The sequence below is a fragment of the Mustela lutreola genome, chromosome 1 (assembly GCF_030435805.1).
Source record: "Mustela lutreola isolate mMusLut2 chromosome 1, mMusLut2.pri, whole genome shotgun sequence".
NCBI classification, from domain to species: domain Eukaryota; kingdom Metazoa; phylum Chordata; class Mammalia; order Carnivora; family Mustelidae; genus Mustela; species Mustela lutreola.
The window spans coordinates 117,135,818-117,159,203 of record NC_081290.1 but is presented as its reverse complement, the minus strand read 5'-3'; the positions used below and the strand labels follow the sequence as shown (position 1 = coordinate 117,159,203).

The window sequence follows — 23,386 nt, the reverse complement described above, 5'->3', positions numbered from 1 at the left end:
CATCTAACTGAATCATACTCAAATTAGTTGATAATGTCACTTTCTTGTCCAGGTAGAAGTTCGGATATATAGTTTCTAAAATTAAACAAACAATTCCTATGAAGAAAAATAAAAGAAAGCAAAGTGAAGACTTCTTTTTCACCTCGGCAATTCAGAATCTGTCCTAATGATAGCAAGAGGTGAACAGCCTAAAACCATTAACTGCAGTATATTTGAGTTCTTTGTGTTATTTAAACCATCCATTGAAATTATATACCTTTACACATTTGTGATTTATAGTTCTTATGTAAAATTCTGTAGAGTGGGTTTTTTTTTTTTTAAGGAGATAATGGAATAATTTATTTAACTTCTTAAAAGTGGGGATGAACATTATGTAGATTATATTACTTCTCCTACTTTTGCGAAGTGAAGCCCATTAAATAACCATCAGTGCTACAGAACTGAAGACTAATCAATTATGTCTCGTAACCTGGGAGAGAGTCTTCATATATCTAATGTAATTTTTTCAACAAAGATTAATAATTCAGATGATACTTGTTCTTTCATTCCTGTCAGCCAAAAAGGTATTGCAAAAGAGGAGCAGAGAAAAGAAGAGAGGGGAAAGGAATAGGAGGAGGAGGGCCTGGAGAAGGAGAAAGAAGGGTGTGAATAAGGAGGGAGGGAGATTGATTTGTCATATACAACATTGACTACATTATGCTGGAAGTCAAAAGAGAGATATAAGGAAAAGATAAAAAGATACAGCTATTAGACAAAAAGCCAATTTATTCAATAACTAGTTGATACTATATGTGTAATAATTGATGATATTTAACCTAGTTCAAAAATTAAAGACGAAGAGATGTGAAAGAGAATTTAATGGGATCTTTCTGGAAAGAAAAACGGAAAGTGAAGGGGAAGGGGAAGGAAAAAAAAAGACAAGACAAGAAGAAAAGAAAAAAAGTAACCAAGAATATTTCTTCTAATTAGGAACTAAGTAGTACAACCACTACATGTCTGACAGTGCTGAAATCAAATAGCAATAATCCCCTGAAGGGGCAGAGTTTTTATATGTTGTGTTCTCTGTTACATCTTCAGAACCTAGAACATGGCTGGACCAAGTATGGACTTAATAAGATGTTTTTTTTTTAATTTTTAATGTATTGTTGATTTAGGTAAATCGTGTGGGATAAATATACAAAGTGACAAGTGAATCAATAACTCTTTTAATTTGTATTATATTATAATTCCATGGAGATTAAAAGCTAAAACTTGCATCATTGCCTTGACTCATATTGTCTTGTATGTAATAATCATCAGTATTAAAAATAAGCAGACTTCTAACTGATATAGTTCCCAAGGCAAAGCATCTTTGATTGGGCTGATAGAGAAGAAATGTGAGGTTATCATAAAAGCTGACACACACGTAAATTAGATATTTTTTGGTCTAATAAATGGCAACATCTATAGGAAAATTATATTCAGCATGGTTTTATTTATACATAATTAATGGAATATTTCCTGTGCCTCAAGTTTTAAAATATTTCTTTTAAAAGATGATAATGTTAACTTATTAGTGGTATTATTCTTGGTTCATTGACAAATCCAAGTAGAACATGTTTCCTAACAATTTATAATATTATCTAGAAAGAATGACAGTAAAATGCATGCATTTTTGTTTAACTACCCTTCCCCTTAGGATATTGTCTATTGCCTATATGAAATGCTTCGGAAATTCTTTATATTCTGCCATGTCAAGCATATTCTTTCTCCTCCCTTTAATATTTTTTTTTCTGGGTTTAGAGTCTAGGATGTCAGATTAAATAAATTTTAGGTTAGGCTTTATTTAAATGATTCCCTTGTTGTGCACATTTTCTTAGAAGGGATAACAACTACGATTTGATCTTATTCTTGGAAAATTCATAAAGTGTTGTTTTGAGTGGTGGAGCAGATACTTATTTGTCTGTACTTGCTATAGCAACCTTTCTGCAAGGATAGCTCCAAGGCTCTTTCTAAGTTTGAAATGAGAACCCTAAGTGGGAAGGTCAGAATGTTTATCAGACTGTTTTTTTTTTCTCTAGGTGAATTGAATACGTACGTTTATGTGTATGTGTATACATATGTATATATATATGCTTTGCTGTTTATATTATTTTTTATTTCTCTAGTGCTGTGCTGTAGACAATTGCTGAATGAGAATTTTAAATATCAGTCCCTTGCAACTGTCATTCATAAATAACCGACACATAACATGTCGGCAAATCTTTGTCGCACTTATGTCTGGAATTTTTTTTTTTTTCTTTTATCACTTAGGTAACAATTTTAATGAAGGCCTGTTCAAGAGGCATTATCTATTTTTGACATTAATTATAAATGCTGTTTATGAATATTTTGTCTATTACAGTGTAACAAATCTTCCTAAAACATAATGGCTTAGAATGGCAAAAATCATTCATCATGTAAGATTTTTTGTGGGTCAGAAGTTGAGACAGAGTGTAGTGAGAGAGTTTTTCCTTTCCTCTGTGATGTTTAAGGCCTTTGCTTGAATACAAAGTCCTTTCACTCACATCAAGTGGTTGTTAATGGCTGTCAACTGAGGGACTTGATGGGAATCTCAACCAGGCTATGTGTGTGGGCTTGGCTTCCTCACAACAGGGTGGCTGGGTTCCAGCAGCAAGCTTCCCAAGAGAGTCAGATGAAGCACAGTGCCTTCTATGACCTAGCCTTGAAAATTACATGGTGTCACTTCCACCACATTCTTTCCAGCAAGGCAGTCACAAAAGTCATAAAGTTTCAGAGTCAGGGAATTGAGATCCCACCACTCAAAAACAATCAGGATGGAATATATATTGGTGTGACCATCTTTGGAAAATTCAGTGTGCCACAATGGGTAATAGCAGTCCTGCAAAATTTAACATGGAAAGTTTCATGAACAGAGTATGTACCTTCTACCTGAATTGCTCAGAAGAGTGGACCACAATGATGGTGTCATTCTAATAGTACATCTGGAATATATGCCAATGATGATAGACTTTATGGATCTGTAGTGCTAATATTGTTCCTATAAATAGCCTTCTGTGGAAGCCCAGAAAACAGTACCTAGGGTCCTATATGCTAAATGGTGTCTGTGCACATGAAGAAATGCTGATCACTTTTTATTACTAAGTTTTCAGAAAGCAATAATAGTTGTTTATGACTCTGTTCCTCCTGATGTTCTCTCTGTATTATTTGGGTCTGTGTGTAAAATGTATATAGATATGTAGTATATGTATTACATATATGATGTGTATACATAATATATAATATATGCACATATAAAATAGGTATTATTTTATACATTGTAGGCCACATTTGGAAGAAGGCAACCAGAATGACAAAGTATAAATAAACTTCCCATAATTAGAATTACTGAGGCATGGGCTGAATAGCCTAAGCAGATAGCGGTCAACGGCAGAGGATAGTCGTAGCCATATGGACTCAGTCATTAGGTTGGAGTTCGGATGGAAACTCTAGGATCCTTTTATTTATTTAGTTATTAGTGTTCATGAAAGGAATTCTTTAGCCCTTTTCCTAAGCTAGCCGTTGTATTAGTTTGCTCAGGCTGCCATAACAAAGTGCCACAAACTTTATTTTTTCATAGTCTGGAGGCTAGAAGTTTCAAGTTCAAGGTGTCTGTAGGATTGATTTCTTCTGAGTTCTATCTTTTACTCTATTTGCTGTTTCTGTAATGTACTGAGAATTGTGTTTCATTTTAATAAAGGAAGCAAGTAAACATAGAGTGTATGTATTTGAAATAGAAGTGTTGACATTTCCGAATGCTCTGTCCTCTTACTTTGTTCCCTCCTTTCCGGACGCCACCACTCGCAGTGACGGGAAGCCCTCCCCATTTCCCAGCTTCATTGATCTCAGCATTGCCACCTGTGATCTTCCTGGATCTCATTCCTGTACTTCAGTGCTGCCGGGCTATGTTCAGAAAATATAAAGCTGATTGTGTCACTTCTTAGTTAAGGGATCGTTAGCAGATCCTCATGAACTTCAAAATTAAATACTAATGTTTTAGCTTTGCTTAGAAGTACTTAAGGTGTTGATAAAACCTGTATCTCCTTTCTTCAACTCCTTGCATCTCCTCTAGGTCCAGCCACGCTGAATTATTTTGATTTCTGAAGATATATGATATTTTCTTACATTGCATTGCCTTTTAGCACACTCTTTCCTAGGCTTGGCTACCATCTTTTCTTTTCCTCAGTGCCTCCATTCAATTTTTCTTTAGCCTCCATTCATTAGATTGAGATTATGGAGTTATTTTTGTCTTGCAGTGTGCTAAGGAACCAGGAGGGAACAAGAGAGCCGTGGTCCTGCTCTTTGAGTTGTGTGAATTACTTTGCCTGGCCACTTCTTTGATAGTACTTTTTATATGGCATTATTTCTATACTGCACTAAGTTACATTCATGCGAATACTTTGTCTTTTATTTCCATCAGGCCAGTACCTGTCACAGTACCTAGATGTGGTATAGTTCAGTGAAGGCCACTAATGGAGTCAGTATGTGTGCCTGCTTTTGCTCAGTGTGTTTATTTGTAATTAGGATGCAATGGCTTCTGTTTTATCTGCTTATTTTCAGTTCCTCTTTCAATTCTGGACTAATATTATTTCATCAGAAGAGCCTTTTATAAGCACCGTATTAAGGATGTTAATTCAGAAGACATATTTAGAAGTGTGCTTCTTAGTACCCATCACCCATTTAGCTCAGCCCCCCACCAACCTGACCTCCATCAACCCTCAGATTGTCCTCTATAGTTAAGACTCTGTTTTATGGTTTGTGTCTCTCTTCCCCCCCACCTTATGTTCATTTGTTTTGTTTCTTCAGTTCCTTTAGATATGGGTGAAATCATATGGTTCCTTCTCTGACTGGCTTATTTCACTTAGCATAATATACTCTAGCTCCATCCCTGTGGTTACAAATGGCTAGATTCCATTCTTTTTTATGGCTGATATGCTGTCTATCTATCTGTAGATAAAAAAGGTGTGTGTGTGTGTGTGTGTGTGTATGTACACACATCATTCATCAGTTGTTGGACACTTGGGGCTATTTCCACAGTTTGGCTGTTGTTAATAATGCTGCTATAAACACTGGAGTGCATGTGCCCCTTCAAATCAGTATTTTTCTATCCTTTGGGTAAATACCTAGTGGTGCAGTTGCTGGATCATAGGGTAGTTCTATATTTAACTTTATAGGAATCTCCACACTGTTCTCCAGAGCAGCTGCACTAGTTTGCATTCCTACCAACAGTGTAAGTGTTCCCCTTTCTCCACATTCATACCAACAGACTGATATTATTTATCAACTGGCGGAGGAGAACTTTATGTGATCATGGACACTAACTACGTAAGGAAGGGCAGTCTAGAACTTCATCATGGGAAGAATTTTGTCTTCATCAAGAAGCCCCAGCTACTTTTAATGGTTTTCAACTGATTGAATCAGGCCCACCCGGATTATCTATTGACAGTTCCTTTACTTAAGGTCAGCTGTAGTAGGTTATAATCATATCTGCAAAATATGTTCACAGCACATTTAGATTAGTATTTGATTAAATAACTGGAATCTGATGTATCAAAAATATCAAAACTAGTTATAAATAATATTATTTTATTTTTTAAATAAAATTAAATTTTAAGTTTTAAAACTTCTTACAGTTTCTCCAGCATTATCCTAAGCACTTCATATACAGTAATTCACTTAATCCTCATAACAACCCAAGAAGATATTATTATTATTATTCATATTTTACTGATGAGAAAAATTATGAAGAAAGGCAAATTTGATCTGAGAATCTATTCCATTAGAAGACGTATACATTCCACAAAACATGTATTTTTGTCATTTTTATTCACTGATACGTCTCAAGCATGTATAATAGGGCTGGGCAAGATGGATCAACAGCAATTGATTACAAATAAATTTGAAAAAATAATATTTTTCTGAATTATATAATTTCCTTTTCCATAGGTAACCGTATGTATGTATGGGTTTCATCCTGGCACTTGACACTCATTCTGTGAAGCAATAGGAAAATATTTGTTGTAAATCAGTTTGATATACTGAGCTTGGAACTGAAAGCATTTGTATAATGAGTCAAAGCTGTGCTGTGTTCTAGGGTAAATTACCTGATGATTATACAATTTTTCTAGGATAAATAATTTAGATATAAGAATATTACTGAATTGGGCACTTGGGTGGCTCGGTGGGTTAAGCCTCTGCCTTCAGCTCAGTCATGATCTCAGGATCCGGATCGAGTCCCGCATCAGGCTTTCTGCTTAGTGGGGAGCCTGCTTCCCCTTCTCTCTCTGCTTGCCTCTCTGCCTACTTGTGCATGTTCTCTCTCTCTCTCTCTCTGTCAAATAAATAAATAAATAAATCTTTAAAAAATATTATTGAATATAAATATAACTGAAAAAGATAAACTCTTAAACTCACTCTTCAGAATACTTGATGCATTATATGTAAATAAGGATCAACATGAAGTATTGGTAGTAGCATAGTGGTACAGGCAAATAGATTAAATTCTGGTTTTGCTACTCCTAAGCTGCCTCACCTTGAACACTGTAGAATGGGGGTAATACTTACCCCATAGAAATTTTCTGAGAGATAGGGATGATACTGTAATGCTAAATGCATAGTTAGTACATGGACTTACACCTACTACATAATGATAGTCAAGCTTTTGAAAGTAAATATTCCTGTTTTATGGGGTTAAACTTTACCAGTGGATTGTTCTGTGGATGGGAAAGGGGAAGGTGAATACCTTTTCAAGTTAAAAACAAATTCTTCTCAAAATTTTACACCAACAATTTGCTCATTGATAGTAAAATATTCTGGTGAATTGGAGTGGTGACTTCAAATGTAGTTATGCATGATGCCTATAAGTTAATCATGCTCTAGGCATATTCAGTAATTTTTATGTTCTAGTTTTGCATGAAAGAGAAAAATGTCTCTCCTAACAAATCTTTGGCATTTTAATGAACATTTTAATACTGATTTTATAAAATAGAAGACAAAACAAAGATAGAAGTTCAGTAACTAAATGAAACAATTTTGATATATCAGACTGGAAAAAAAATAGCGTAACACAATTTCAATATTTAGGTCTTGGATCTCAGTTTATTATGAGGCTGAAAGAAGCACTTTATATAATATAGTTAAAAATGGAGAATCATTTCATATAATAATGTATTTTCTCTGGTGTAATAAAAGGTTACATGATATAGTCAGACTACTGAATTTTAAACCCAGAAATGATTTCTACTCTGCCCTAAGATTTGCAGATTTCTGATGCAGAGGTCCCAGAAGTGTGGATCATTTTGGGTGTTCATACACTTTTAACTACCCAGGTATAAATGAGAGAAGTGCTTAGAACCAAATCTTAGCATAAGTAAGTCTTGTGACTTTCAAACACTTTCTCTCATTTTAAAACTCCGATTGGTATAACTCATCATCAAATGTCAGTTTCTTATGTCTGAGTCATTGTTTTTATATTAACTGGTAGTTGTACAACTGACTTCTTCATGCAGTTACAGCATCTTGCCAGGAGACCCTCTCAGAATACCCTGATTGGTGACCTTAACCTTAATCAAAAGATTCCATCTGTCTAGAAAGAAATGGGACTTTAATTTTTTAGTTAGCCTGGCTCTGACAATTCCAAGCAACACAAGCCTATGATGGAATTTTTTGCGATTCAGGGAATTCAGTTAAACAAAGATTCTTTTCACAAAAGAACAAATTCAGGGCGCCTGGGTGGCTCAGTGGGTTAAGCCTCTGCCTTTGGCTCAGGTCATTATCTCAGGGTCCTGGGAGGGAGCCCTGCATCCGGCTCTCTGCTCAGCAAGGAGCCTGCTTCCCCCTCTCTCTCTGCCTGCCTCTCTGCCTACTTGTGATCTCTTTCTGTCAAATAAATAAATAAAATCTTAAAAAAAAAAAAAAGAACAAATGCAGCATATAAATTTATAGGTTGGTGTCTCAAATTATTATCTGTGTCTATGGTTGGAAGTAAGAGTAGAAAACATCAATTTTTCAACTCATGGATGCTGGAAACTTACTTGAAGATGTGATGCCTTGACATATCTCATGTTTTTTAAGTTCTATCATGAAGTAACTATCAGCTGTTCCATAAATTTAACTTTTTTCTAAATTTAGAAGTAAATAATATTTTCCATTGATTAAAACTGTCTTTATAAGTACAATTACATAATGTGAGTAATTAAAAGATTAGGAGTTTATTCATTTCACACTCTGCTTTCTCGCAAAGCCAGTTTTTCCCCATATGAGAGTTCAGCCTGATTAGTGAACCATTTGCTTTTTTTTTTTTTTTTTAATATTTTATTTATTTACTTGACAGAGAGAAACAGAGCGAGACAGGGAACACAAGCAGAATAAGTGGAGAGGGAGAAGTAGGCTTCCTGTAGAGCAGGGAGACCAGTGTGGGACTAGATCCCAGGACCCTGGGATCATGACCTGAGCTGAAGGCAGATGCTTAATAACTGAGCCACCCAGGCACCCCGTGAACCATTTGCTTTTGATGCAGTTTGGGAAGTACAGAGATAATTTTTACTTCAAACCAGGATTCCTACAGTTTTGTAGTATCTAAACTTGTCACAATGGTTCAATCACTTAGATTAAAAATTAAAGCCCCTGGTGGTATGAAAATGAATTAATTTGAAGGGAATCCATGAAATGAGGATCATCCATTTAACAATTTGAGAACAATTTTCTGGATCAGCACCTTACAATAGCTTCTGAAAAAGTGATTTTTGTTTTTCCTTTGGGGAAAGGGGAAGCATTTAGAAAATGAAATTAAATTTAATCTGATTAAATCATATATTGTTTGCCTGAAGGAATTTCAAAAAGTCCCATTGTTTTGAAGTAATAGTCTTCCACACATCTGTTTATCTACTCAGGTTTTCATGACTGTATCTTTTTTTTTTCTCCATGACTACATCTTAATATATGTTTCATTTTTTCTGTTTTTAAAACTAAGGAGAGTGTCATTATAGGAATTTGTGAAGTACTAAAAAAAAAAAAAAAGAAAGAAAGAAAGAAAGAAGAAAATGGAATTCCCTGTTGTCAAATAACCCAAACTTTAATTCCTATAATATTTTTTAAAAATAATTTATTTATTTGCCAGATAGAGAGTACAAGTAGGCAGAGCAGTAGGCAGAGGGAGAAGCAGACTCACTGCTGAGCAGGGAGCCCGATGCGGGGCTCGATCCCAGGACCCTGGAATCACGACCCAGGCCGAAAGCAGTCGCTTAACAGAATGAGCCACCCAGGTGCCCCAATTCCTATAATAATTTTTATACATTCACCTTTAATTACGGTGTAGTATATAAGCATTCTGTGTCCATTAAGAGAAGAAGTTACATTTTTATTTCACAAAGATCAATATAATTAGCAAACCACATTCAATGACTTACTTTAATTACTTAAAAAATTGTCTACTTAATCTTACAAATGTGAACAAATATGAACTATGTTGTCCCATAAAAAGTGTGTATTGTGTTCTTGTATTTCTAAAATGTTTAAAAAGGTATTCATTGCCCTATTAGTGAACTAGTATGGTAGAGACTTGTGTTGGCTAACAATATGACTCTCACTTGATTTCCATTAATCTTATAGTATAATTTTCTTTCAAAGCCCAGCAATAATTTAACATTTCTGTCAGAAATATCTAAAGTTCTTTTTACCTAAATAGGAATTTGTAAGGTGTTTTATCAGAGATATTAAATAAATGTCATTTTAAAATACAGATTTCTCCCTTTTCTCTGACACCCAAATTCTTTTGTAAAATGTTTTAGGGCGATAAAACAGTTATGAGTTTTCCTAAAATAGACAAATGTTTAAATCCCAACAACTCTGAAGGTCTTTTTTAAATTTGAAACTTCCTTTTATTTTGTATCATCAGGTTTATTTTATAAGGCAAATATAATGTTTTCTCCTTTAGTTATATTCTATCGTTCTTCAAAATTAATTTATGCATTAATGGCATGGTAAAATATGAAAATAATATCCAAGAACTTATATACTAGCTAAATAATTATACAGAGTAGTTCACATTATGATCATGACCATTGTGATATGTTTCTGATTTACTTTTTAGTAGGAACCATAATTTTGAAGAAAATTTTTTGTCTGAACATAATGATCACATAAACATCCATTATTCTATTGATTTTCAGAAATTGTTTCTCTTCTCCATGACTTATTGCTAAGGTTTCCTTTATTTTTTTTTTCCCCCTATCTGCCTCAGAATGAAGGACAGCTGAGGCATATTCATTATTTGGGAAATCTTACTTCCCTTTTATTATTCCATTCACTGTTTTTAGACCTTAGCTGATTTTTTAAAAAGTGTATTGAAAAGTAAGTGACATACAATACTATATTAGTTTCAGCCATGTAACATAATGAATCAGCGATTCAGCAGTTCTGTACTTTACTCAGTTCTCAGCACATATTATCCATACAGCATCCTTCACCATGTAACTTTATCACAATATTATTAACCATATTCCTTCTTCTGTACTTTTCATCTTCAGGACTTACTTTATAATTGGAAGTTTGTACCTCTTAATTCCCTTTATCTATTTTGCCCCATCCCCCACTCACCTCCCTTTTGGCAATACCAGTTTGTTCTCTGTATCTATGAGACTATTTTGCTTTTTGTTTGTTCTTTTGTTTTGCTTGTTTGGTTATATGTTTTCTTTTTAGATTCCAGATATAAGTGAAATGATATGGTATTTATCTTTTTCTACCTGACTTAGTTCATTTAGCATAATACCTTCTAGTTCCATCTGTGTTGTCCCACATGACAAAATCTCATTTTTTTATGGCTGAGTAATATACCTGTGTGTGTGTGTGTGTGTGTGTGTGTGTGTGTGTGTTTCCCATCTTTTTTTATCCACTTACCTACTGATTGATACTTGAGTTGATTTCATACCTTGGCTATCATAAATAATGCTGCAGGGGAAATTGGGTGGCTCCGTCAGTTAAGTGTCTAACTCTTGAATTGGCTTAGGTCATTATCTCAGGGTCCTGTGGTACCGTCCCACATCAGGCTCCCTGCTCAACGGGGAGTCTGCTTGGGATTCTCTCTCTCCCTTTTCCATTGCCCTCCCCCTGCTTGTACAGTCTCTGACTCTAAAATAAGTAAATAAATCTTTAAGAAAATAAATAATGCTGCAGTAGGTGTGCATTTATCTTTTTGAATTACTGCTCTTGCTTTCTTTGAATAAATACCCAGTGGTAGAGTTTTTGGATCATACAGTGTGTCAATTTTGATTTTTTTTTTTTTTCAAGAATCTCCATACTGTTTTCCATAGTGGTTGCAACAATTTATGTTTCCAACAGCAGTACAGGAGGATTCTGTTTTCCCAACATTCTCACCAACACTTGTTATTTCTTGTCTTTTTGATACTAGTCATTCTGACTGGTGAGAGGTAATATCCCTGTTGAATAGTGATGTGGAGCATCTTTTTACGTGTCTGTGGGCCGTCTGGTATGTCTTCCTTGGAAAAATGTCCGTTTAAGTCTTCTGGCCCATTTTTTAAATTGGATTGGGTTTTTACGGTGTTGAGTTGTATAAGTTCTTTATTTATTTTGGATAATAACTCCTTATTGGATATATCATTTAAAATATCTTCTCCATTTACTTTTTTTAAAAGTTATAATTTCTCTATTACTTATTGGCCTAACTTGCATTTATTACACTAACTCTTGATGAAATGTAAAGATATTAAAACATGAGTGCAATTATATTTCAGCTAAATATAAGAGCTCTGTCATTTTTTTTAAGACTTTATTTATTTATTTGACATAGAGAGAGAGATCACAAATAAGCAGAGAGGCAGGCAAAGGGAGGGAAGCAGGCTCCCTGCTGAGCAGAGTCCAATGTGGGGCTGGATCCCAGAAGGCAGAGGCTTAACCCATTGAGCCACCCAGGCACCCCAAGAGCTCTGTCATTTACATGAAGCTCTTAACCAGGTATTTTTAGATTAGTGTATTATCGTTTTCCATTCTGTAATAATTAATGAGGCTTATTTTTATTGACTTAGTTATTCATTGTTTTTTTTTTTTTTTTAACTTTGGTATCTTTGAGAGCAGTGCCACTTGTTCCAGTCTCTAGATAATAAAAACTAAATATTGATAGTAATATTACCTTAAGTAAGCAAATACTTCCTATTTTTGAAAATTGTTCTTGTTCACCTATAGCCTTTTTCCTACGTACTCTTTCTTTTCCTTTTTAAAGGTAACTCTATTTTCCCTCATAGATATCTAGATAAATGCTTTCACTTAATCTAGTAAGAAGCTTAATGTACTAACACATGAGAAATATTTCCTAGAGAAGAAATTGAAACTTTGCTAAAACATGGGAGGAAGAGGCTATTTCTTTCTTGCCCACAGTAGAATACTACCTTTAAACATATTTCTTGAAACATACCAGTTAGCTCACTAAATATTTGTGGACTTATGTAAGTGGTATCCCAGAGGAATGAAACAATAATATTATTCTTAGTCTCTTTCTTCATTAGCAGCATTTAAGGCAACAGTGGAAATTTAAAATGTAATACAGTTTTTTTCTCCCAACTATGATGGAGTTGTTTGATGTGAACTCACAGTTCATTCCAAGAATATGTAAACTAAATTTAGAAGAAGAAGAAGAAGAAGAAGAAGTAGTAGTAGTAGTAGTAGTAGGTGAGAAGGAAGAGAAAGAGGAAGAGGAAACATAATCTATTTGATGGCATTGGAGAGACAAAGAAGAAACTAGCATGTCACCTTTGACACATACTAGACACTAATGTTTGTCTCTTGAGTGCCACATGATTGCTTTAAATTCACCTCTGTTTTTAGTGGTCATCTTTTAGATCTCAGAATCTGAGCAGATTAATAATGCAACAAATATTTTTAGGCGAAAGGTGAAGAACCTTAAGATTTTTTCTTACCCATCTTTGAGATCATAGTCCATACTTCTTGGATGATTTGCATAACCTTATTGTATTTATGCTTTTTTTCATTAATGTGGTTACCATCTTTAGTATTTGCCTCTTTCTGTATTGGGGAGGGGGTTAACTTATTGTTCACCTCTTAGTTCTTGAAATGAGTACACAGATGAGCAATTATTGACCTTTAATTTATAATCAATTCATATATACATCACTAGCAATTTTCATTTCTTGACTACATTTTCATTTCCACTCTCAGATTCCTTCCTTAGAGTATCTGTTTTTGTAAAATGTCGCATGAGTTTATCACTGGTAAACAGGGAAGTTATGTGACCACATACTTTGAGTTCTCTTCTTAATCTGAGTAGCAGATGCATGGTGACCAGACACTGATAGACTTTGAAAGAAGCAATGTATCTGTGTTACTGATCATGATCCACATTTCTTATTTGTGTAGTGATTTGTGGCTACTGGAGAAGTTCATAATTTATATAATTACACAAAGTAGATGTACCATGTGAATTGAAATATGAATCATATTTTTGGGAGTTCCTTGTATTATTGAACTAAACATGTAACTAAAATTTGTGCTTATCAGAATCATGTGAAACAAGAATTTACAGTGACTTTATTAGATACCAGTAAGATAAATATTAAAGCCACGATGTGATACCACTATACACTTACAGGAATAGCTGTGGTAGGCAGAATTCTAAGCTGACACACAAATCTAACCGTTGTATAATATCGTCCCCTGGGAAGATAGGACATCACTGCTGTAATTACGTAATGCTCCGTGGCAAAAGGGACTCTGTAGATGTAGTTAAGATTACTACTCAGTTGACTTTGAGCCAGTCAAATAGGAGGTCATCTGATGGGACTAACTTCATTGTTGTTAGCAGCAGAATAAATCAGAATATGAACTTTGAAGCATGAGAGGGTTTCAGTGTGAAGGATATTATTCATTGCTGAGATAGACAGGCCATTGACCACTGACCTGTGAAGAGCTTCAAGTCTCAGAGTGGTCACTGGCCAGTAGCCGGTAAGAAAAAAAGAAGACCTGATTGCTACTACTCCAAGAAACTAAATTTTGCCAGCAACCTCAATGAGCTTAAAAGTGGATTCTTCCCCGCCCCCCCACCCCACCCCAGAGACTCTAGGTAAGAGCACGGCCAGGCTGTGAACCTGACATTGGCCTTGTGGCACCCTAATTAGAGAACTCAACTGAGCTCACTAGACTTCTTACTATAGAACTATGAAATCACAATTGGGGTGCTGTTAATTTGTCATGCAGTAATAAAAAATTCATATAATATTGAAATTTTAAAAACTGGCCAAACTAAGGGTCACTACAGACATGGAACAACTGACACTCTTCTTCTGCTTTGGGGAATGCAAATTAATGCAATCAGTTCAGAAACCTGTTTAGCAGTATCTACTAAAGCTGAAGGTGAAATACATGGACATAAGAGCAGTTCCTAGATATTTTTTCCATACAAATTTATTTACACACCAAAAGAAAACAAAAGTACAGATGTGTTTATAGACATTTCAAAATAGCCTCAGACCAGCACAGTCTTAAGTGTCCAGCACCAATAAAATGGACAAGTAAATCGTGCTATACTCATTCAGTGGACTGCTATACAGCTCTGGGAATGAATGGAGTGCTGCTGCACATGAAAAAGTCTTACGAATGTAAATTGAATTAGTAAGACACACAGAAAACAGTGCACACACAGGAGAGTATCATTTCCTTCATACAAAGGTCAGAAATAGTCCAACCCAATCTATGATTATTTAAGTAACAATAATGGTTAAGTTTGGAGGCTACAAGTGATTGGAAAGGGGTACCACAGGGGATTTTAAAGTGCTGGTAATGCTTATTGATCATAATGCTGATCAAACAGGTGTGTTCATTTTGCAAAGATTCATTTAACTGTATATGATTTATGCACTTCTTATCTTCAATGAAGAGCTTTTTTTTTTTTTTTTAAATGAAGGACTATAAAGTATTGCCAACACCTTTTCCACTGTATGGCTTAAAAAAAAGAAAAATTGCCTAGGGTCATTCAGCTAGCGAATGGAAAGACAGAGTGGAAACTGATAATTAAGGATAATTTAATGGTAATTAATGTCTTAGCTGAATTATCTCTTTCATTTGAAAATTTAAAAAAGAGAAGAAGGGAAAGTGAGGCTAGTCAATAAATAATTTTGACATTTACAATTAATTTTTTTTAATAAAACAGTGTGCCGGGAGGATTCATACCACTCCGTAGTTTCATGTGCTGCTGTGGTTCTCACTCCTATGGAACCAACGATAGAAATGAAGAAAAGAGAAGAACTAAAATTTCCTGAACCTGCCAAACAGTAAGTTATTTGTCTGATTTTTCAGAACTTTGTAAACTAGTTTGATAACTGATCAGAATTAGATAGCTCAGAAATGATGATTTATAATGAATGTATGAATACTAGTGAATACTAGTATATTAAAAGGACAGATAATTTTGTTCATATACCATTCGAGTTTCATTCTGTTACCTTATCTTAGTGACACGAAGCACTTTATTTCTTTAATACTGTGATTGTGGGTGCACTGTTCTCAGATGGCTTATTTTCGGGCCCAAACTCGTGTTTATATGTGGAGGTGGAAAAGAGCCATGATCATCAGGAGGGGTTTTGGATGGCTTATTTTATATTCACAAGCTTATTCATCTAAAATATAATCTGTTTTTTTTAATATAATCTGTTTTTAATATAAACTTGTTAGCTTAAAGTTGGCTTGCATTTTACAAGGAATAAAAGTTCTTATTTGTAACTATATTAAATAAATCACTCTAAATTAAAACTTCACAGTATTTAATGTTTCTGTATTTTTGCTATTTAAACAGATAAAGTTTCACTTAAATTTAGATTTGATCCTATATTGAATAAATGATAGATTTTTTTCTTAAAAAGAAATTCGTAGTAACTAATGTAAGCTACGTGAACCTGAAATATCAAATAATTAGGATATTTCTAGGTATGCATTATGTAAAGGCTAAGGGAAACTTTACTGGTATTTTCCAGTGAAGCTAGTGCCATTCCCACTTTAAGGTCTCACATTGGAGCCTAAGTGATGTATGGTGTTGCCAGTGATTGCTGGCTAACCACCATCTGAGCCAAGTGGTATTTACCTTGAAGCACATACTGTTTTTCCCCATTGGTTTACAGTGTATCATACTTGTTTGTTTCCGATGTGCTTTATTGGCTAAGCTCCCAAGGACAGAGTTTCCTGGAATATGATAGTGCCTGATACTCTTTGTGAAATCAATTAGAAAATCCCTTATTGTTACATTCAACAATGTTGAATTCAAATGGAGCAATGTATATATTTGATAGCGTGAAGATAGTATTAGTATTCTCATATAGAGAAAAGAAGTACTAACCAATTCAGAAAGTAATGATTGTAATTCAGTTTTAATACAATTTAAAAGTGAAAACAATTTAGCAGCTCTTAATATAGTCTTAATTTTTAGGTTCCAATTTTTTTGTCTAATAGGAGGAAAATTACATCTCATATATGCCAATTGAATTATATTAGAAAACTCAAATGCATTTTCTTCAGTACATGTATGAGTTTACATAAGTTACCTATATATTTATAAATAGGATCTTAAATTATTTTAATTATCTTTTAGTGATTCTGCTTAAAACAGGAAAGAGTGTTATTTTCTTGCACAAAATACCTTTTTTCAGTCCTTAGCTACTTCATAAATATTCATTCTTCTTTATTCTGGGATGTATATCAAACCCGACTATTAATGGGCTGTTCTTTTTTTTTCTGCCTTTCTGTTACCCTACATATACTGTGTTACTCTGTATTCTCTGAATCTACTTTCTTACTAAACATTCTCCTTAGCAATATCACTCACTCACTCATTCATCATTCATTCATAGAGGGTTTTTTTGTTTGTTTGTTTTTGTTTTTGTTTTTTGAGTCAGCGAGACCTTGGTTAAAATCCCAATTCTGACTATACACACACACACACACAAACACACAATGGAAATTGGGGACCTTTTATTTAAGCTCTTTGTGCTTTCCTTTCTTCATCTGTTAATTGGGGTGGTATCATCATCTTTTACAGTCATTGTATTAAGTGAAGTGTTACTGGTAAAGGACCCGAAATCTAAGAATCTACAGAAGTATTAGTTATGTTGTGCCTCCACAGCTTCAATTATTAATATTACCAATGACTTACAGATATATATTCTTCTCCTGAAGGCTTTTCTGAATGCAAGTCTTAATATTTAAAGTTGCTGACCTAACTGGTCTTACTAGATATCCTATCAGAATCTTACATTAGGTTTGCCTAAAACCAAATTAATGACTCCGGTAGCCCCCTTAAACATTGATTGTTTCTGACTTCTATATTCATGTAAAGCTACCATTGTTTTTCTTTTCTTAAAATCTCAGTAAATTTTCTCTTCCACATTTCACATTCAGTTATTTACTGATTACTTGATTAAGGTCTCTATTATATTCTTACCATTTCAGCCAATCAGAAAGGCAAATAACATCCAATATTTTTAAGTATTTCCTAACAGTAACTGTGAACTTAATGAAACTGTTCAAATAATGGCCATTGTATCAAATGGAGATTGCATATTCCCTTCATATCTTACACTACTATTCTGAGAATTAATTGATAGATGTGACTATATGGCAAGAACACAATATAAATGCAGAGGCATAGTGATTAATTCAAAACTTTCATTTGCTAATGAGAGAAGCTGCAGTGTAAATTGGTTTCAAAAAAATCAAGGGTAGCGGTTCTTACTGGTTCATGTAATTACAAAGTATAGAGATAGAAATTTGCTCAAGTATGGTTGGGTCTAGTACTCAACTTGTGTCTTGTTGGCTCCTTTTTTCCATCTGCCTCTCTTTGTTCTCCTTTCCTCTTTGTAGTTTTCATTTTCCAGGAGGAACCTCTAAAGGTGTTATTACTGCCTTTCTATAGCTACTGGTACAGATTTTTACCTTTTCAGTAAATCCAGTGGATTTAATCAAAACAAAACAAAACCGAGATCTGATTGTCCCTGGCTTTGACAAGCTTAGCTTCTTTGACGTGACTACGCTGAAGCAGTATCTGTGTGAAAAGGAGTATATGATGATATGATTGACTAGAACTAGGTAGCAGGGCAAACTCTGGAGCAGAGTGTGAAGGTGAGAGGCAAAGGGTGAGCCTATACTTGACATATGGCTGATGTTGATTAAAGAAGGCATGGGTAGATGATGATAAGTCAAAACAACAGATGACCAATATAGGCTGTAATATTATCACCATTAGTTTTAAAAGTCAGAATTCTTTATTCAAACCATAGACATTGAAGTATAATTATGCATATCTTTATTTCTCTTTTCAAATGTTTTTCACTTAATTTTATTTCGTATTATCTGATCAAGCTGTGCTATTGGGAGGAGTATAACTTGGTGGTTAGGAATTCAGGCCTTGGGCAGATTTATTTTTGAAACTTTCTGACCTTGACCACACTTTGTTTCTTTTCAGTGTGGAAGTTATTCTGTCTACTTAGAGTGAAATGCCTGAAACACAATATAAAGGAAATGATACAAAAAAAGTTTATACTTTTTTTAAAAGATTTTATTTATTTATTTATTTGACAGAGACAGTGAGAGAGGGAACACAAGCAGGGAGAGTGAGAGAGAGAGAGAGAGGCAGGCTTCCCACTGAGCAGGGGGCCCAAGGCAGGGCTCGATCCCAGGACCCTGTGATCATGACCTGAGCTGAAGGCACATGCGTAACGACTGAGCTACCCAGGTGTCCTCCCGACCCGCAAATAAAAAAGCTTAAAACAAATATATTTGGGAAATAACTATATCACATTTTTATAAATGAAGGTACCAAAGCTCTGTATGGTAATAGTTTTGTGTTTTTGGATTTCCCATTAGGAAATGTAATAATCTACCAGTGTAATACTGAGATATTAGAATGTGATAAATTGAGACATTATCTTTACATGTCTAGTATTTTCTTTAAATTCAGGATGGAATTATTTCTTCAAGTAAATTTTCCCCTCTAATTATACAGGCTTCACATGATAAATTCATAAACCATTGCATCTTTGAAACATAGGACTCAGAAGAGTCATGTAATTCAGGAGTAGCAAATGTCTTGCTAAGAAGAAATTGCTATAATCTTCTCAGTGTATGGGCTTCAAAACACATAAGATTGCACAGGAGACATAAGTTATATGACAATGTATTTTTGAGGATGTTATAAATCCAGGTGAAGAGGTAAAGCATACCTGAAATGATAAAACTCAGTATAAAAGCAGCAGATGCTCTTTATCAATGGATAGACATTTTGGTTGGGCATGTGGTTGTCTAAAGTTAGGTCAGGCTTATAGATTTATCAGCTTAAACATATAAAAATAAAGCCAAAATATTGGCCATAGTTATGCCATTGTATTGATATGTCACTTTAGAATGTAAGAACATTTTATGACTAAAATACATATATTTTTAAAATTGTTAGTATGTATTTATCAGTTTTTAGACACATTTATCAAGGAAAAAAATAAGAATTAGGAAATTCTACTAGAGATACAGTATTAATTTGTCAGCAAAGCAAGTGATAGTGTGAAAATATTTAATATTTTAGGAAGGGAAGAAAACTATATTCTGAGCTCTGTGGTGGGAAAGAATCAGAGCTTTTCTCCTATTGATATAATCTAAAATTCATCTTAATTTGGAAAATAAGGGTATGGATTTTGTTTTTTAGTTTAGTCTGATAGGTAACTAAATACCTATGGAAAGAATAACTTTGCTCGAAAAACAGAAAAATCTATATGATCCAAAAAGAGTCTATACAATTTTCAAATAATTCAGTCATAAATGTAGAGGTTGAGATTAAAGCTGTGTGAAGCTTTATTAATAAAATGGTAATATTAAAGATAAATCCACATATCTAGCCACTCAGCATGTTACTCAAACCTATATATTTCTCAAATCACAGCTTCGTGAGCTATATATAAAATTCAGATTCTGAAGAGAATAAGAGTACTGCTTCCATGATAGGTTATGCATTTTATTTTGTCCTTGCATTAGAAATGTGTTTGTTGAAATTCATGTACTTTGTATATGAATTGTGGCTCAATATTGGAAGTGAAAGGATTTTATGCTCATTGTAAATTTAGAAATAAAGAGGAGAGAAATAAAGGAGGAGAGAAATAAAGAAAGAAAGGAGGAGAGAAATAATTCTTATTTTTTTGTTCATTTTTCTGTTTTTATTTTATTTTATATAGAGAAATCTAAACTTGCTAAGATACTTGATTTATTGTTTCAGTTTGTGAAAATGAAGCATTATGTAAACATGTTGTCATTCACTAAACATTTTAAGGCCTCCTCTTGATAATGCTTCATGTCGTTGATGTGACGAAGGTTCTTTGAGCTACTTCTGAAAGGGCACGGATGCTATCATTTAGTACGGCATATCTTATTTTTTAAGAATGGCTAAAGCTAAACTATTTTATTCTCAGAGAGTACTTGACAAATTTAAAGTTCTACCAGCTCTTTTTATTTACTTTTATCTGAATGAATAATATATATATGCTAAATTTGGAAAAATGTAAGTAGTCTCTAATGTCCTCTATAAGGTTATTACACAAACTCTGTAGTTGTACTAGAGACAACATCAAAAAATCCGATTTTGGCTACTCCCCAACTTTCTTTTACAAATTTCAGGGGGATAAATTTATTTATGCTTTCAGGTAGAGACATTTTTTCATTAATTTAATGCATCAAAAATAGGTAATTCTTGAATATTTGCTTTGAACTTCACAGTACTCTCAGGGCTGGGGTTTCTACATTAAAAAGCAGGTGATGTCTTTCAAAAAACTTCTAGTGTAGTCAGGGAGACACATGTTATTTGACTAATTACAACAAGAAATGCAAGACTGTGGGTGTGACAGTGGCTGTGATGTAGAGGTGTATCATGTAATGAGCTTTAACTTGGCCAAGAAGGTCAGGGAAAACTTCCCAGAGGAGGTGACCCAAGCTACCATCTGAAGGGTATTAGTTCCATAAGTGGAAAAGCAAAGAAGGTCTTTACCAGCAGAGGGAAAAGCTTGTTCAAACATTCTCTGATGTCTGGGAAGAGGGAAGATATGAAAGAAGACGTAATAGAAGCAAGCTGAAAACCTGTTTTTTTGTTTGTTTGTTTGTTTGTTTGTTTGTTTTAAGCAGAGGCTGTAGGGACAGTGGTGTGATAGAGCTGGCTTGGGAAGCAAGTTTGTTACTCTTTCTTCCCAGCTCCAGACTCAGTGATCTAACATTAGAAAGCTGAAATCAGCTAAAGCAGGTGTGTTTACACCTAGTAATTGGCAAAGCCTACAAAAAAAAGGGCTTTTCCCGTCCCCAGAGAGCTGGTTCACTATTTACTAGCACACCCCTAATCAAGAACAGGTTGAGAGTCTGTTAGGGAGGCTAATAGTGATGGCTGACGGTAGCTTGGACTAGGGTGCTGGCACTGGAATGGTGAAATGTGAAAAGAGAACTGAGCCAATTTATAGCCTGGAACCTAGGCAAATTTAATAAAATTATTATTATTATTATTATTATTAGGAGTTTTGTCTTTTTTTTTTTTTTAATTTCTTTTCAGCCTGACAGTATTCATTGTTTTTGCACCACACCCAGTGCTCCATGCAATACGTGCCCTCCCTAATACCCACCACCTTGTTCCCCTAACTTCCCACCCCGTGCTCCTTCAAGACCCTCAGGTTGTTTTTCAGAGTCCATAGTCTCTTATGGTTCACCTCCCCTTCCAATTTCCCTCAACTCCCTTCTCCTCTCCATCTCCCCATGTCCTCCATGTTATTTGTTATGCTCCACAAATAAGTGAAACCATATGATAATTGACTCTCTCTGCTTGACTTATTTCACTCAGCATAATCTCTTCCAGTCCCATCCATGTTGCTACAAAAGTTGGGTGTTCTTCCTTTCTGATAGAGGCATAATACTCCATAGTGTATATGGACCACATCTTCCTTATCCATTCGTCCATTGAAGGGCATCTTGGTTCTTTCCACAGTTTGGTGACCGTGGCCATTGCTATTATGAACATTGGGGTACAGATGGCCCTTCTTTTCACTACATCTGTATCTTTGGGGTAAATACCCAGTACTGCAATTGCAGGGTGATAGGGAAGCTCTATTTTTAATTTCTTAAGGAGTCTCCACACTGTTCTCCAAAGTGGCTGTACCAACTTGCATTCCTACCAACAGTGTAAGAGGGTTCCCCTTTATCCACATCCTCTCCAACACACGTTGTTTCCTGCCTTGCTAATTTTGGCCATTCTAACTGGTGTAAGGTGGTATCTCAATGTGGTTTTAATTTGAATCTCCCCATTGTCTAGTGATGATGAACATTTTTGCATGTGTGTGATAACCATTTATATGTCTTCATTGGAGAAGTGTCTGTTCATATCTTCTGCACATATTTTATATGATTATCTGTTTTGCGTGTGTTGAGTTTGAGGTCTTTATAGATCCTGGGTATCAACCTTTTGTTTGTGCTGTCATTTGCAAATATCTTCTCCCATTCCCTGGGTTGCCTCTTTGTTTCGTTGACTGTTTCCTTTGCTGAGCAGAAGCTTTTGATATTGATGAAGTCCCCAAAGTTGATTTTCGCTTTTGTTTCCTTTGCCTTTGGAGACATAGCTTGAAAGAAGTTGCTGTGGCTGATTTCAAAGAGATTACTGCCTATGTTCTCCTCTAGGATTCTGATGGATTCCTGTCTCACGTTGAGGTCTTTTATCCATTTCAAGTTTATCTTTGTGTATGGTGTAAGAGAATGGTCGAGTTTCATTCTTCTACATATAGCTGTCCAGTTTTCCCAGAACCATTTATTGAAGAGACTGTCTTTTTTTTCCCACTGTATATTTTGCCCTGTTTTGTCGAAGACTATTTGACCATAGAGTTGAAGGTCCATATCTGGGCTCTCTACTCTGTTCCACTGGTCTGTGTGTCTGTTTTTATGCCAGTACCATGCTGTCTTGGTGATCACAGCTTTGTAGTAAAGCTTGAGATAAGATAACATGATGCCACCAGTTTTACTTTTGTTTTTCAACATTTCCTTAGCAATTTGGGGGCTCTTCTGATTCCATACAAATTTTAGGATTATTTGCTCCAGCTCTTTGAAGAGTACCGGTGGAATTTTGATCAGAATGGCATTAAAAGTATAGATTGCTCTAGGCAGTAAAAACATTTTAACAATGTTTATTCTTCCAATCCAAGAGCATGGAATGGTCTTCCATCTTTTTGTGTCATCAATCTCTTTTATGACTGTTCTGTAGTTCCTCGAGTACAGATCCTTAACTTCTTTGGTTAGGTTTATTCCCAGGTATCTTGTGGTTCTTGGTGCT

At 34.7% G+C, this 23,386-nt stretch overlaps 1 protein-coding gene across 2 annotated transcripts in view; it reads left to right on the top strand.

The window, feature by feature from the left end:
• The window catches only part of CCSER1 (coiled-coil serine rich protein 1), a 753,833-nt gene that overhangs the window by 291,371 nt on the left and 439,076 nt on the right, over positions 1 to 23,386 (top strand). For both annotated transcript variants that reach the window (XM_059172757.1, XM_059172747.1), the window contains exon 5: positions 15,215 to 15,335. In XM_059172757.1, the coding sequence (XP_059028740.1) occupies positions 15,215 to 15,335 (121 nt within the window). The remainder of the gene's footprint in view (positions 1 to 15,214; positions 15,336 to 23,386) is intronic.